This window comes from Amblyomma mixtum, chromosome 6 (assembly GCF_055824585.1).
Source record: "Amblyomma mixtum isolate Tamu chromosome 6, ASM5582458v1, whole genome shotgun sequence".
NCBI lineage: Eukaryota > Metazoa > Arthropoda > Arachnida > Ixodida > Ixodidae > Amblyomma > Amblyomma mixtum.
Genome location: NC_143017.1, coordinates 142,575,432 through 142,591,332, shown reverse-complemented (window position 1 = coordinate 142,591,332; position 15,901 = coordinate 142,575,432). Strand labels below are relative to the sequence as shown.

At 45.9% G+C, this 15,901-nt stretch overlaps 1 protein-coding gene across 1 annotated transcript in view; it reads left to right on the top strand.

Moving 5' to 3' along the window:
* LOC149340653 (cell surface glycoprotein MUC18-like) overlaps positions 1-15,901 on the top strand; it is a 90,345-nt gene that overhangs the window by 17,040 nt on the left and 57,404 nt on the right. The window contains exon 2 of the mRNA XM_089551156.1: positions 9,987-10,307. Coding sequence (XP_089407282.1) covers positions 9,987-10,307 — 321 coding nt within the window. The remainder of the gene's footprint in view (positions 1-9,986; positions 10,308-15,901) is intronic.

Below are 15,901 nucleotides of genomic sequence, written 5' to 3'. Positions count from 1 at the left end.
AAATTGATGGTGGATTTAGTTGTTCTCTAATCAACAACGAACGCAATTCAGTATTATGTCCAGAGACGGAATGATATAATCTAAGGTGGATTTCCAAGAACAAACTCAAAACACAAATCAATCACATAGGTAGTGGAGGAGCAGTGAGCTGTTTCCGATAAGCGGAGTTAATAAGGGAGCCAATAACGAAAGCTTGTAATATGGACTGAGCGTGTTAACATGAGGATGACTCGCTCACATCTTTGAGCAACTGTAGGAAAAAACTGCTGAAAGAAATCATGCATCCTCTTCTCAATGGGATGAGACAGCTATATGGAGATTATTGCGGGGCTTGGAAAATGGGAACAAGGACACCCAATCTGAAAGCTCTGCGGCTCATCGAGGCAAAGGTCGGGGTTTCACAGCCCTCCGTTTGTTCATTTGAAGACCCCCTCTTCTAGGAGCATTTTGGTAATAACAGTTGCAGAACTTCTGAAGGAATCTCTGCATAAAATTCTGACGCTTTCACTGGGCAAAAATAGGAAGGCTAGCATAGCAACTGTCACTCCGCCAGCAGGATTCAAGCGAAGTTCACTGCACTGCGTAAAAAATCAATACACTGAAAATGCCGAAGTTGCTGGCGTGAGACGTAGCTCGCTGCGAGGAACACAGCGCAATGATCTGTTGACCTCAGGGGTGTAGTGGTTGGTGGGTTTGAAAGGAAAGTTTCAACGCAAGTTCGAACAAATAGCTCTGAACTGGCCCTTACTTATTTCACCACTTCTCATTGAATCTTCGGATGCCGCTGTCGCCTACGCCACCAAAGTCCGTTCTCCCACTCATGAAGTCAATTCCTCTTCCCTCTAAAGAATCTTCAATGATTAAGCTCGGCTATGCCACTCCAGACAGAGTGAGATAGTGACGCTCACCTTCACGGCTTCACACAAACAGTCTCCAGTTAACCAAGGCATATTATAGACGTTATCAAGCTCTAGACACATGTGCACCTTTAGTTTCATTTTTCAGATTTTGGTTCATTTTTTAACTCAACGGCACGAAAGCAAATTATACTCAAAGATTAATTGGAATTTCTATAAAAATATGCACTTTTAGTTACATCTTTTAGTTTTTAGTTTTTTTAACCCAATGGGACGAAAGCAAATTCTACTCAAATGTTGTTTGGAATTTAAGCAACCATGTGAGAAATAAATAATTGACCACTTCTCAAGAATTTTGCACTGTTCGTACATTCTTTCTACATTTTGATCATCCGTTGGTATTTCTCTTCGTAACAAGCGCCTTGTTTTCTTGATTTTATGAACTCAAGGAAATGTTGGCGAGAAAACCTACATATAAAAACTGTAAAAGGAATCAACGAGTAGTTGTAAGTTCAACTGCTTTGGAGTTTGAAATAATTCACGTATACTGTTCTGTAGACTGCATGGTGCAAATAATGAAGATATCCACGAAACTTTCTGTTCAATCTAGCTTATCTAGGTGGGAGTTTTGTTTCGATTTCTTTGAGAGAAAAGAAGAGAGGCGGACCTTTTTGTCGATTGCGGCACTTCTCGCCACGTAAACTGTAGCACAAAGGCTTGTTTAAAATGCCATACTAACTATTCATAGTAGAAGCCTTATTAAGTACAACTCTTCCTTGCATGTTGTAATCGCCAAACTACCAGACCACATAGGCCTGTTGATAAATTTTGAATAGCATTGCCACAGAAGATATCGCAGTTGCTATACAGTACTAAAAGCCTAAGTCTTCAGAACCAAAGAACGCATCCTATTAGGAGGTGCTGAAATCGATATCCCGCCTTAGGGTGTGTTAAACATTGCGATCATAGCTGTTTCCTTTATTTTACGGATATCCGCGAAAAATTCGATTGCTGAGAGCTTTCCAGCGAAATTTCCTTCGGTTTCACATGCTTCTACATTCTTGGCTGTCACCACTGAACGAATGTAATCAAGCGTTGTAACAACATTAGGAGAGAACCCGGAAATGCAGTTACTGTGAAAAACGCCGGGCGCATTCCTCTACCGTAATTTGTTGCACTACGGATGTGACAGACACAAGCGCACAGAAAAGTAATGAGAATATGGCACACGCATTCTTTCATCCTTCATTCAGTGTTTAAAGTCCGCCTAAATACAACCAGGTTAAAAAAATAAGAAGCTAAAATTTGACACTATCAAAAGGAAATAGAGGGAATGTAAAAGAAAGGCCGCAAGCAAGAAGGGAAAGCGCGCAAAATCTAGCGAACAAGTGGGAACAAATGCGTGTAGTGTGGTTTGGGAACAGAGAGGATAGCCTTTCTTATCGCGCCAGTATGGCCTAAAAGAGCGGCGCGCAATGCGGCTGCCAAAGCCACAGAAAACGCTTCACGACGGGACCAAAAAAGAAATAACGGGAATAAAGCGAAGCTGTAAAACCAACGCGCAGTTTTCCCTTTTCTTTGGCGGGGAGAAATCGACTGACAGGATAGTAGGAGCAAAGAGATATAGAAGACGCGTGGGCGAGGAAACTGCTGTGGCTCATCTATCTCGGCGGTTTTTCTCTTCCGAGCCGGAACCGTAGCGAACGACGGCACTGTGTGCCGAAGGTAGGGAGGGGGAGTGTGGAGGGGGCGGAGGGTGCTCACAGGAGTGAACGTCAGGTCATCGGAAGAGGTGCGAAGCACGCGAGCTTTGCCATAGAGTGGAGAAAAAAGAGGATGGCGCCAGTGTATGTTGTGCATATTTTATCTTTATTTTTACCTCAACTCCAGCCCCAACCCACCTCCCTTTCCCCTCAGGCAAAAGATGATTCGAACCGTGATAAGGAAGCGCTATTTTCAGTGGACTCCCCACTTTGTCTTCGTGCCCCGCCGTCGCTCCTTCTTTTTCGTCTCTTTTCTTGCATTTTCTCGCTTGGCATACACTGGCTCGATAAGTCGTGTTTCGTGAACGGGCGTTCTCATAAATGCCTGTTTGTTTTTCTTTCGCTGCTCACACCGTCATTCGCTATCTGTGCTAGCGGCGAGAGGCTCGGTGATTACTATAGGAGTGTCGATGGTGAGTGTATTTTTTTTTCTCACTTGCTCTTCAACTTTAGCGCTACAAACCACCGGATCGAAGGCGCGAGAAAGACGTAACGTAGGACGACAGGAGCAGGACACATTACTCTTATTGAAAATAGGTTGATACTACCTGACTTGATACTGCCTCTATGATAATAAGTTGAACACATCTGACTTCCCCTGATATGACCAATGACGTAGGTCCTTTACTCACTTTCATCATTTTCTAACCTATATTTTATGTGAGATTCCTCCGTAGCAAGATATGAGGTCATAACGAAAGTGTCAGCGTTGAAAGGATAAGATAGTATGCCATCTAGCGGAAAGCTATCAAAGTTTTGCCACACTCACTTTGCAAACACAGACTAGCCGTAAATTTCTCGATTGCCTCCCCCCAATTTGGGATGCAAAGAATTCAATGAATTTCTAAACCTGCACGTCATAAGTGAAGGGAGATTATAGCGGGAACAATGTTGGATTATAAAACGACTGGCCTCCGAGTGCCAGCTTCACCGCATTAGCGGCCTAGCTTTGACAAAGCTTCATCACGGCTTGAAAGTGTATGTAAGGAGTGGCCTCTAAGAAAAACAACAGACGTTTCAGCGATGGATGTTGGCCAGTTTCGGGAGCATTTTGCTTGCGTGCAATGAGTCGTTTGCTCGGGTAGGTGCCTAGAATAACGGAAGTTCAGATTTTTCAGGCTTCAGGACGAGGGCTGTGCTAATGCAAGAACTGCGCACTTTCTGTTTAGGATAGCTCGAAAAAAAGGGAAGAGGAGAGCGGAAAAAAGAGCTTGCGACACACTGCAGTACTGCTTACCTTCTTTCTTGCGCACTGAAATTCCCTCTGCTCTCCTCTTTTAGAATAACAATATACTTTTTGTGCCGACTTGGCCCTTAGAGTTCCAAGGTCTTAAATATATCTTTGAGGAATGGACTCGTTAATATCAAGTTATTAATACGTGAATAAACATGCTCACTTCCTGGTCAGTCTTTTAGCAAAAAAAAGTAACTGAGGGTCATAGCGCAGCAGCAACACGGTCGAGACAACAAACGGACAAAAACACAGGCGCTGACTTCATTTGTTGCCACGACCTGGCTTATAGGTATAGGCCCGTGACAACACGAGGAGTGGAAAACACTCACAACATCCATGGTACGATTATCTCCCCCTTCTCCCCCCTCCTTCCAGTCATTCACGTTGAGACTGTCGTTCAGAAACAGCCCTCTCCTTTGCTCAGACGTAAGGCAGCCCTAGTGAAGCAACTTTCAGAGAATTTAGAAATGACGTGAGCTTCAATGATCACCCTTATGGTGGTATCCCGCCACCTGCTGAGAGCAGTTGTTCTTTCGTCGCGCGGATCCTGAGCGATATACACATTGCTTGGCCGAGACCGTAAGCTACGGATCAATTAGCCTAGTTAGGAGTAGGCAGTGTGTTTATATTTGTATTCGATTTTCTACTAATCCTGAACAACGAAGAAGGGTGTTTTCGAACAAAGTGTTCGAAGTGCTAACAATCTTCAATTACTACTTCAAACGTTGGCAGTAAGTCATGACTTCCCGGTTATCAGCCACATTAGATTCTCAGGTTTGGATCTGTACTTCGACCTTGAACACGTGTGCTCAGCCTGTGAACCCAGGGGTAGCGAGCCAGTCCTTCCATATGCTTCGATACACTCGAAGGTGGTAAGGCAGCCATTGTAAATTCTCGTTTCAAGAACGTTCTTGAAAAGTCACGCGAACAACGACAAGAAGATGCTTTTTGAGACAAGGTCGTCGCCTTTAGGAAGCCGGTAACCCAGCACACCTTTTAATTGCTGTAGCCGAAAGCATTCTTAAAAAGGAACCCAAAGCAAGTGGATGTCGAAAGGAGATCTCGGTGATACCTTTTTTGCATGCTGTGTCGCACAACCTGAAGAAGGCAGGAAACAGAGCAGGAAATCATGTTATCGTTTCGGCCTGAATGAAATTACGCCATTTGTGTAAAAGGGTTAACTCTGACTCCATTTCAGAACCCGAATGCTTGACGAACACACACTCTGCGTCTTATATTGTGTGAAAAAAAATTGTTTCTTATTCAATCCCCATGAGGCATCTTACATATCGGCCAAATGGGAGGTATCTGAGTATAAGACTGCAACAACAGAAAAGAAACCTTAAGGATGTAAACTCAGGGGAATCAAGCCAACACTGTAGCAAGTGAAAAAACTGCAAACCTGCATTCGGAAGAAGAGCTTTTCTGCCCATTTGCTGGGGTACTAACATAAGAGTATTGATAGAAGCTTATGCCATTTGAAAATTCCACGACAGATGCGTCAGCAAGGCTTGCGTACTTCTGAGCAAAAGCGAGCTGCTTTTTGTGAACGACGATAACAGCGTGAACGATTAGAAGGAGAACGGAGAAAGATGAGATAATTTATTGTGTCGTGGATGTGCGAGTTGTTTCGTTGCGTTGTCACGGACCTAGTTCCCATACCTATATTGTAGGCCGTGACAATAAGCCCAGTTGTTAGAGGACGTGTTTGCATTCATTTCTTGTCTCGTCCGTGTTGCTCCTGCGCCGTAGTCGAACCAACTAGTCGGTCATTACGCATTAAAAATTAGATATGTCATGAGCATCATTATGTATCCCTGAGAAAATTGTACAACCCAAAATTCGTTTTTGGTTTTGTTTAAACTGTTCCTAGAAGTTGTCAAAAAAGAACCGAAAAGCTATTGGTGCAGTGATAGTGCGTCGTTCTCTCCGTTTTAGTGCTCCATAGTACAGTATTTTTCCTGCGACACTAATACACGAAATGTGCTTCCTGATTGCGCAATTCAATGAGCATTGAAAAAAGGCGTTGTATCTATCGCTGCGTTACGCAACAGATGTGCAAATCTAGAGTGGGAGATCAACAATATAACTAAGAAGGTGCAATATGAAGCTTCCTATAAAATAAAGAACTTTTTTCATCCTTTTCACAAAAACTGCACATTTTTCGCACTCTGCATAAGTGCGGTATTTTTAGAAGCAACGCATATATTTTTCTTCAGTGGGCATTCACGGTTGGCTAGGCACAGAAATATGGGCTTGTGCGGATTGTACATGAAATAGAGACACAGAAGGCTGCCCGCCGCCTCGAATAAGGCTGAAAACTCTAATTGACCTACTTTTGTCTTGACTCCTTTGCGTATTCCGCGGCCTCTGAAGCTCGCATTGTCGTATTTCGCGCGAATAGCGTATGCCAGCCACGGTGGAGTCGTTATTCGGCCCGATTCGAAACGCTTGCTTCATTCTGGTAGTGACTTCTTCTTCACTTCTTAGATTATTCATAGGTCGTGAGATGATTCCAATCCTTTTATTCATTTTTGCTATCAAAAAAAAGAATGAGTTTCTCGACATTTCACGTATTCGTTTCGTAGCCCAACGCGCGCAGTCTCGAAAAGAAGCCATGTAAAGGATAAGTATAGAAAATTCGCCCTTGGAAACACGAGAGAAATGCACACTGGAAGACAAACAATAGAACACTAAAAAATTTAGGAACACTCAAGAAACGAACTTGATTGAATATTCGAGTGGTCTTGGGCACACAATTGTGCCTTTTTTTTTTTACTGTGGCCGAGTTCCGGGAATCTTCGGTGCGTTGTGGGCAGAACCCTGCGCCAATGGCTATTTCTTCATTTAGTAGATCTCGTTCCTGTGGTGCTTCGCATTGCTTGAGGTACCGAGCTGCTGTGTCATGTAAATATGTCATCACAGAAGTGAAAGGGGATGAGGGAAAAGTACGACACAAAAGCCACAGTAAGTTGAATAGCTATTATGTTACTGCCCGATATTTAGGGTTGGTTCGAAATGATATTATGTCCAGAACAAAGCTTAGCTGCGATTGAGTGTGCAGCCAAAACATGAGTTCTGTTCTGCGAACAGGCGAGAGAAGCAACAGTGCATAGCTTGCGAATTACCAGCTGTTGCTCGGCAACCTTGCTCACTCCGAAGCGCTTACTCAGGCTGTTGATTCACTTAGGCCAATGGAAGTGAACAATTGCTGCATAGTTTTTAACAGCTGTATAAGGCGGAGGAAATAAATTGCGTGCTGAAGTGTGTTTCCGCTTAAAGATTCACTCCTAGAAGACGAGATATCTGGGTGTCATAAAACGGTTGCTAATCGCTGTTGGTGAAGTGGCGCCCACGTAGAGGAGAAAAATGTGACTGATGATCATACGGACTGGTACAGTGAAGCTGCCCCAGCAGGGACTTTCCGCATTCTTTTGGTCTACGTCCGCCGTATTCTCACTGCGTCTTCGAATTCGCTTTCGCCGTCACTGTTTCGTTTCGCTTTTGAGTATGGAGGCTTCTAGAGAGTGTATATGGATACAACAGCTATGGGCGATGCAATTGGGCGCAGGATGGCGCAAAATGCGTTGGTGGGTGATAGGATTCACTCGTGTGGCTCCCGTGGGTTGATGAGGCTTTTCTTCAGGTGCTGCGTGGGCATCTGGTGGTAGAGGCCTTTTGAAGGGGGAAGGTAGGTGCGTGGGTGCGCGATGGGCTTTCCCAATAAGCTTCTGACCTCTGAAGCTAGAGACTTCTGCTCTGAGACTTCCGGAATGTGGACGTGGGAGAGTAGTCGTGGATATACGGGTGGCTCGTGGGCTTCTTAAATGGGCTTCTAGTGTGGGATGTTTCTAAGGAGTGGTGGTGGAGTGGGGAGGCAGATGGAGGGTGGACCATCCAGAGAGTGACTGCTTGAGTTCTTTGCTCTCACATCCGGATGTCGACACTTGAATTATCTATTGAGCGGAGGTGGTTGTGCGGGAGGATGGATGGTGTGCTGCACTCATGGACTTCTGTCTGGTGTAGGATTCTGGAGGAAAAAGGTTGATTATCGGTTATGTTGGAGTGAAGATATAGGAGGAGGCGTCATTCCTATGCTCTCGCATGTCAACGCCGGGACTTTTCGGATTAGTGCTTCTACTACTAACCCTATAGAAGTCTGGCCCGGGGTTACCTTTGCTGTAATTCGAATTCCAGACAAACCTGCGGTGATGTGAAATGCTGATGCCAGTAGAAGAGTTGGCTAAAAGAGAGCGTGGAATTTCTGTACCGTTTATACAGCTACATTCGCATTAGCGCCACAGGTAAGCTTTAGTGAATGCCCTTGGCTGAGAGTACTGGAGTAGCCGGTTGTGGTAACCAGTCATGAGGTGTAGGGGTAATAATGTAGAGCAGGCAGGCATCCCGCAGAGCATGACGCAACGTCGCTAGCTCATTCATATAAGGCGTGCGTGCGGAGTGACAGGCGCAGTGAAGGAGACGTGCAAGAGGAATATGGGAGATTGCTGGAGTGAGGTGAATTGCCGAGGAGAGTCGGAGTGAGTTTAAAATTCTGCGTCGGGAAGGGGTGTAGGGCAGGCGTGCATCGTCTATGAACTTGCACCCGGCAGTGTCGCGCATCCATTCATATAATGCAGCATCCAGCGCAACAAGTGCTGTGACAGGTTGTAGGGCGCCGGTGCAGCCAGGTAAAGTAAGACGTAATCGGGTGTAGAGGTCGGGGTGAAGATCGCGGCGTTCACAGATGATTCCAACGACGGCGAAATGACGACGATGCATACTTTCAGAGGTTTGAAAGTTTCACAACAGCCTTCTCTCCTTACCTTCTAATTTGTGTCCGTAAAATGGCTCTGCGGTAGCGTTTCTTTTTACTTTCTATGTTTAGCAGGCAAACTCATCGCATTCACACCATGATCACATCGCAGCCTGAACTAAAAGAAAATTCTGTGCTCGGCATGAATGAAGCAGTTCCTTCATGGTGAAAAAATACAAAAATGCCTTATTTGCTTTCGGCTAAAGAAGAGCCATCACAGATTTTGTGTGTATGATGGCTTATTTGAGTAGAATTAGTACTGCTTATGGCTTAAAGGTAAGGAACACATTGGGGTCTCGTCACCCTCCTTGCATTTAATTCAGTTCCGCTGGAACTAACTTTCAGATCCTTGGTGAATCTAGGTCGCTTCTTCATATGTGTGGAAAAGTGGTAGGTCACATGGTGAGGAGGGTCTGTAACTAATTGAACGCATCTTCTAGCGTGGAGATGCACTGATTATGTCAAGGTACAGAATACGGTTCATCTCCTCTACAGTTCCTAACTACGGGAACTTTTGCGCGGTCTGGTAGGACCTTTCCCAGTTGGGTTGAAAGGATGAGAGCGATGCTGTAAGGGGACCATGCCATCATTGACAATAAAAACAAGATAGGCCGAATCAAGTGTCCGTCAATTATGTACATATATTTCGCTTTTAAAACATATGTAGCCCATGTATGACCGTCCAGAAGCAATTGTTCTCTTTGGCTTCTAGGTGGTACGTCAAGGAATAAATGTGAACAATAAAACGTCAGTGTACGTTGTTTTTTTTTTGTTCTTTGTATTGTTCAAGCTTTTTCGATGTGCGGTTTGTTTAAATATGGCGTTTCTTGTAGAGCATTCTCTATAACAAGATTCTCTAATTCTGCATGGTTCTTTATGACATACAAGTATAAAAGCAAGGCCCAAGATTGTGAACAAGGCCCCCGTTCTAGGCGCCGAAACGTCAACATCAAATTTTATATTCTGGTCGGCGTCTGTGTTGCATGAAATGCATCTCTCCGGCCATACGGTATTTCGTCATTTTCTCGACTACAAGTACAAAAACCGCATGGAACATACGGAGTGCGCACACGCTACAAAAAGTGGAAACCCGTACGGGATCCACCCGACGTCCTACACATAATACACAGGTTATATGCAAACTACGTGAAAAGGATTTCGAAGGCGTGTCCGTGACGCACGCGGATTTCCGTACATTTTTCAACTCTCTCAAACTCTCTATTCCCATGATTCTGTAACCGTTTAGAAATGCGTTAGAATACAAGGTTCATCTCCAATCCTCTCCTGATTATTCCTTCTTCTTCTCTTTCGCATGACAGTGGCTCACGTGACGGCGCTGGCGGGCGGCGAGGCCCTGCTGCCGTGCGACCTGTCGCCGGACAACGACTCGGTGGCGTTGGTGCTCTGGTACAAGGACGCACTTCCCACGCCCGTCTACTCGGTGGACGCCCGGCGCGGGGACGTCTCCCAGGCGCGCCACTCGTCCATCGCGTGGGGCACGCGAGCCTACTTCGCCACGCAACCGGCGCCGGGCCTGCGGCTCCAGGCGCTCTCCGTGTCCGACTCGGGAGTCTACCGCTGTCGCGTGGACTTCCGCAAGGACCGGACGCGCAACCACGAGACCTCACTGCTCGTCATCGGTGCGTGGTCTGCCCTTCCTGCACTTGCCCAGGCCGACTTGCTTTGTTTTTGCGGACTCAGCGGTGATGTTGCTTAAGCCAAACTTACGACATCCTGGGTAAAAGAGGCTACCAGTGCACCAACTAAAATCTGGATTTAGGTTAAGCGCTATTACAAATCTTGAAGAACAGCAGCACCCGGGTTGACGTGTTTGTGTGTTGTGTGTGTATGAGCGTGTGTGAATGACGGAGTGCATGCGTGTGCTTTTTTGCGTCTGCCTGTCTATCTGCGTTAGTAAAGTTTAAAAGAGAATGAAAAAGTGAGCGGTTACTTCGTCTAGCATTGGTCTCTGTGGGCACCTAATTATTAGCAGTGGAAAAAAAGCAAAGACCAGAGAAACAGCATAGAGAACGCATGTAAAGAAAGAGGCAGAGGGGACTGCACAACTAGAATTCTAAACAACTTCTCAGAAATGTGAATAACTTAGCGCGCAGGCTAAGAGAGGAGGTGCAAGGTTGAGCTCACGCTCGTCGTTCTGATTGTACGTAGACTCCGCTGTACAAAGTGTATTCATGAAAAGCAGAAGTTGCAGTTTCTGCCGAAAAACTTAAAGCGTACAATAATTATCCGATAGTAGTGGTACAATAAAAGTCTATCTTCTGACAATGCAACAACAAATTTCCAAACTTGACAAAAAAGTTTCAGGAAAGGAAACTTCTACTTTCACTATTCTTCGCGCAGTATCATCGTGTGTCAGGTGGCGATTGTCGTATGTCGTCAAGTGTCGTCAAGGGCCATAACACTTGAGTGACCAAAATACTCACAGGCTTAAAACGCACAAAAAACTTGAAAAAAACTTTAGTGCAGGGTCAGTACGGGTCTTGCGCATTCCCAGTGGCTGAGATTGAAGAGGATGTCGCTGTGAAACCCCACATGAGAGCAGAACGACAAAAAAAAAAACTGCAAAGAGGAATCATTGGTGAACTCAAAAGACAAAATTGTAAGAATAACACAGATTTTTGTGTAGGAGACGACATTTTTCTAATGCATTATTTCTGTTCGTCGATGGACTGCTCACTCCGTCGCCACTACAGAAACTGTCCTACTTCTGCCAGCCAGCAAAGGAAGGATGAAGTTCTGGTTGCACTGACCGGTTAATTGGTGCAGACAGTTCAATAATAATGTAATTATTTGTCGCCGTTATTGAATTAATGTTTGAATTGTGTAGTGATGACACTTTCGCTACGTCCATAGATGACATACTTGAGCATGCTAATTGCAGGGCGAAGCGCATTAGGCTATAGTTGACTTTCAGATTCTTCTTCAGCTCTTCGGTTTTTCTTGCTCTTGCTTTGAACAGGGCTCGATCCAGATTTCCACAACCTTTACGCACCTTTGTGAACACGTTAAAACGATTCCGAGAAAACGCGTCCGTCATCGTGAAACTGTTGTCACTGCAATCTCACATGTACTTTGCTCCATATCTGGACTAAACCTCCACATTTTTTTACTTTTCTTTAAGCCGTATTCATGAAAGCTCTCAAACTAGCATTCTTGCTCAACAACTGCAATCATCGTGTGATTTATTGTGCATGCTGTGATAACAGCAACCTCGTATATGAGGCAGCCAAAATATTGATAAAAAACTAAGCATGCTATTAAATTGCTCGCATCGTGAGGCATTTGCGGCAGCATTCAGCGCAAGGTATATGTTTTATGCAGGTTACATGTCGAATAGAGGCATGGACTAGTACTGTGAGCTCCTGTATATTAATAAAAAGTGATGAAAGCTACCACGAGTTCAAAATGAGCCCTGCAGGCTTCATAGGCTTCAAAATACCAGAGGAGCTTTACGTCCAGAAGCTTTCTATAGTGCACCCACATCTCAATATTATTAACCTAAGTGGAGGCATGTGTGAAGTGCGGTTGCAAATAGTTCAGCGAATGCAGTTTCTGACGTCGTTAGTTTTAATAAGGCGCCATAGGCGAATATAAACCGTTGCAGTCCAGTAGGACAAAATACATAAGGCCAGGAGTAGGTCCGGGTTGGAGGTGACACCATATCTCCAGCTTTTGGCTTTTCTTTAATGCTAAAGATTCTTCCGAAGCTAAAAAGAAAGCGGAAGTACAAGGAACTTTGTTGACAGAGGGAAGTGCTCTGCGCTTGCGGAGAACGCGTGCTTCTGAAAGTTTTGTTTTCAGTCTTAACGCAGAAGGGACAAAATATCGAAAAGCAATTAAAACAAAAGAGTTGTTTCGAATACTTATAAGAAGAATAAAGAAAAATCAGAGCCCTTTTTCTGGCTTGCAGTGCAAGAACATCTAGCTGAATAATTCTTTTGCAAAGATAAGAAAACGACTATTCTGGCTAAGACGTATAACACAATAGAATTCGAAGAAATTCTTTGAGGTTTCTGGGTGCCTGCGCTGTTGATATGTTGATGCAAGTATTGTGTTCATTAATTGAAGGATCAATTAAATGAATGATATTCGCATAATATAGTAGTAACCAAGTTGCTTACTTTAAAATAAGTTTGGTGCTACTTCCCAAAAAATGTTGTATGCTTTCTTTATCATCATTATCGTCAGCCTGACCACGTCCACAGCAGAACAAAGGCCTCTCTCATGTCTTTCCAATTAACTCTGTCTTTTGCCAGCTACGGCCACCACAACCCCGCAAATTCCATAATCTTATCCGCCCGCCTAACTTCCTGCCGCCCCCTACTACGCTTGCCTTCTCTTGGAATCCACTCCGTTACCCATAAGAACCAACGGTCATCATGTCTTCGGATTACATGCCCTACCCAAGCCCATTTCTTTCTCTTGATTTCGACAAAAATGTGAATAATTCGCGTTTCTTCCCTCACACACTTTGCTCGCTTCCAGTCTCTTTAACGTTACCCCAATAATGTTTCTTTCCATAGCTCACTCCGCTGTCCTCATCTTAAGCCGAACCCTTATCATAAAGAATGCATTCTGGTTCTCTTAATTATCGTGCTTTCTTTTTTTTTTAATTTCGTCACTAAAACATACAGCCTGCCACGTAGTGGCCTTCACAGCTTGTAAAAAAAAAAAAGTAAGGAAGAGACAAGAATAAAACTAAAATACAATGTTTTTAGTGGTCAGCGGTGGAACAAGGAGCTATATTAGAAAGAGGGGCTCAAAGTCGAAGATTCTAATCCTACCGAGAGATGTTTTTGATGTCAGAGACAGAAAAAAACCAAACTTTTACTTTCCGACCCCTGCTCGGATCGCCGCCTCAAGCCGGAGAGTCTGAACCCTCACTGCCCAACACGTGGCCGATATTGACAACCAGCTGCAGCATTCGGTGGAGTGCAAAAGAAGGAGTAGGCTAGCTCTTCTATGAATAAGTTGCCAAGGTATTGGATTACGGTATAAAAACCTAGGTGGTTAAAACTAATTACTGATAGTAGTGGGATAGTAGTGGGATGGTAGCAGTGGGATAGTAGTGTCCTGAGCGACATGGAGTTTCGGAACAGCCGGGAGATTCACGTCATCAAACGCAGCGGCGGATGGCAGAGCGCATGGCATGGAAAGTTCGACGTGAGGGCGGGCGCAGTCAATCATGGCAGATGATGGGACAGAAAATCCCAGCCGAGAATGACATCATGAGAGCATTGGTGAAGACGATGAATTCAATAAAATACACGGTGTTCGCAATTATTACTCTGGCGGTGTAGAGAGCTGTGGGCTGGAGATGCTGTGCGGTGGCGGTACGTAGCGACAAACCGCAAAGAAGCGTCGTCTCCTTGCGAAGAGAGCGGCAGAGTTTTTGGCTGATGACAGATACGGCGGCACCAGTGTCTATAAGAGCAAGCGACAAAACACCTTCCATGATAACGTCAATAACGTTCGCAGGGAAAAGATGACTTTGACGGTCAGCAGATTACGCAGTTCATGCCTCGGGAACTGCGGCGGTTAGTTTCCCTGCTCAGCTGAGGGAAGTCGGCGGCGCATGGGCGAAATGGAGTGGCGACGGGGTGAAGGTGAGCGACGAGACGAGAAAGCCTGGTGGTCAGAAGGTTCAGGTGGCGGCCCCGGCGGAACTCGGAAGCCGGAACTCGGAAGTAGGGCGCCGAATAGGACATTCCGGTATATTCAGGCACCGAAAGTGATATGCGGCGTCGACAATGGCGGGCAATGTGTCCGGGAATGCCGCAAGCAAGGCATATCGGGCGGTTGTCCGGTGTGCGCCATGGAGAGGTAGGCGGCGCAACTATACCAATAGTGCCTGGCGAGCGCATCATGACCGAAGGATACACATACGCCCTGACAGGTGCTGGGTGAACCACAACTTCGGCATAGGTGCGAGGCGCCGCCACAATGGGGTGCGGCGCAAAGGTGGCGTCAGGATAACTCAGCGGCGCAGCACTGGGAGCAGGTGGAGTTAGGGGAGCCTCAGAAAGCCCCATCCGCGCAGCGACAGGAGCTGGAGGATGGCCGGAAGGAAGAGCTTCCGAGACCTGTCGCTGGATTTCATTTCTGAGCTGCGGCGGCAGACAAGATGATGGTTCGGGTAGAGAGGGTAGGAGAGATAGCTGGCGGGCAATCTCCTCGCGGACAAATTTCTTGATTTCGGCGTTGAGGCATGAGGAGTCGGGGTCCGCAGCCAGTCCAGCGAGCGACGCGTCAGGAGGGTGGCAAACCGAAACGCGTTGCTTCCGTAGTTCGCCGAAGCTTCGGCAAAATTCATATACCATTGCGATGGTGGTCGGACTCTTAGCCACGAGCATGTTGAAGGCGCCATCATCGATGCCCTTCATGACATGGCGAATTTTATCTTCCTCTGTAATAGACGGGGTTGACTCGTTTACATAAATTCACGATGTCCTCGATGTAACTGTTGAAGCTTTCACCTGTCCTCTGTGCTCGTGAACGGAGACGCTGTTCAGCACGAAGTTTGCAAACGGCAGGGCGGCCGAATACTTCGGCAAACGTAGTTTTGAACGCGGGCCAGGTGGTGATGTCCGACTCGTGGTTCCGATACCACAGGTTGGCGACGTCAGTGAGATAAAATACGGCGTTGTTAAGTTTCAGAGCGTCGTCCCATTTGTTATGCCGGCTCACCCAATCGTAAGGCTGACAACCAATCCTCCACATCTTGGTCGCAGCTGCCACTAAAGATAGCAGGTCGCGTTGACGTAAGGGGCCAGAACAGGTGACAGGTGGAAGCAGGTCGGAGGAAGCAGGAAGCAGGGTCGGGGGCTGCTGGCTGGGCTCCGCCATGGGAATGGACACCGTGCGTCTATGGAGTTCCAGGGCGACGTCGGGGCTTAGGATCGTTGCACCCTCCACCAAGTGAAAGTATGGCAGAACAATATACAGGATCTCCGATTCTTTTGGATTCTTGCTCACCCCGCTATTTGGCAAATCCAGGAAATGTGATCCAGCGGCGAAATACTGCTGGAAAAGCAAGAACAGAACGGAATAAGAAGTGCTCAGTGTCATATAGCCGGCTCAATTCCTATTCGCGAAGATTGCCGTTCACAGAGGGAAGCGGAGTGTCCGCTAAAGTATTCAAGACTTGCTGCGGATGGTGCGATATCTGTTGTCGTCAGCAATTTCTTGAGTAAGAACTACTTCGCATTTGCCA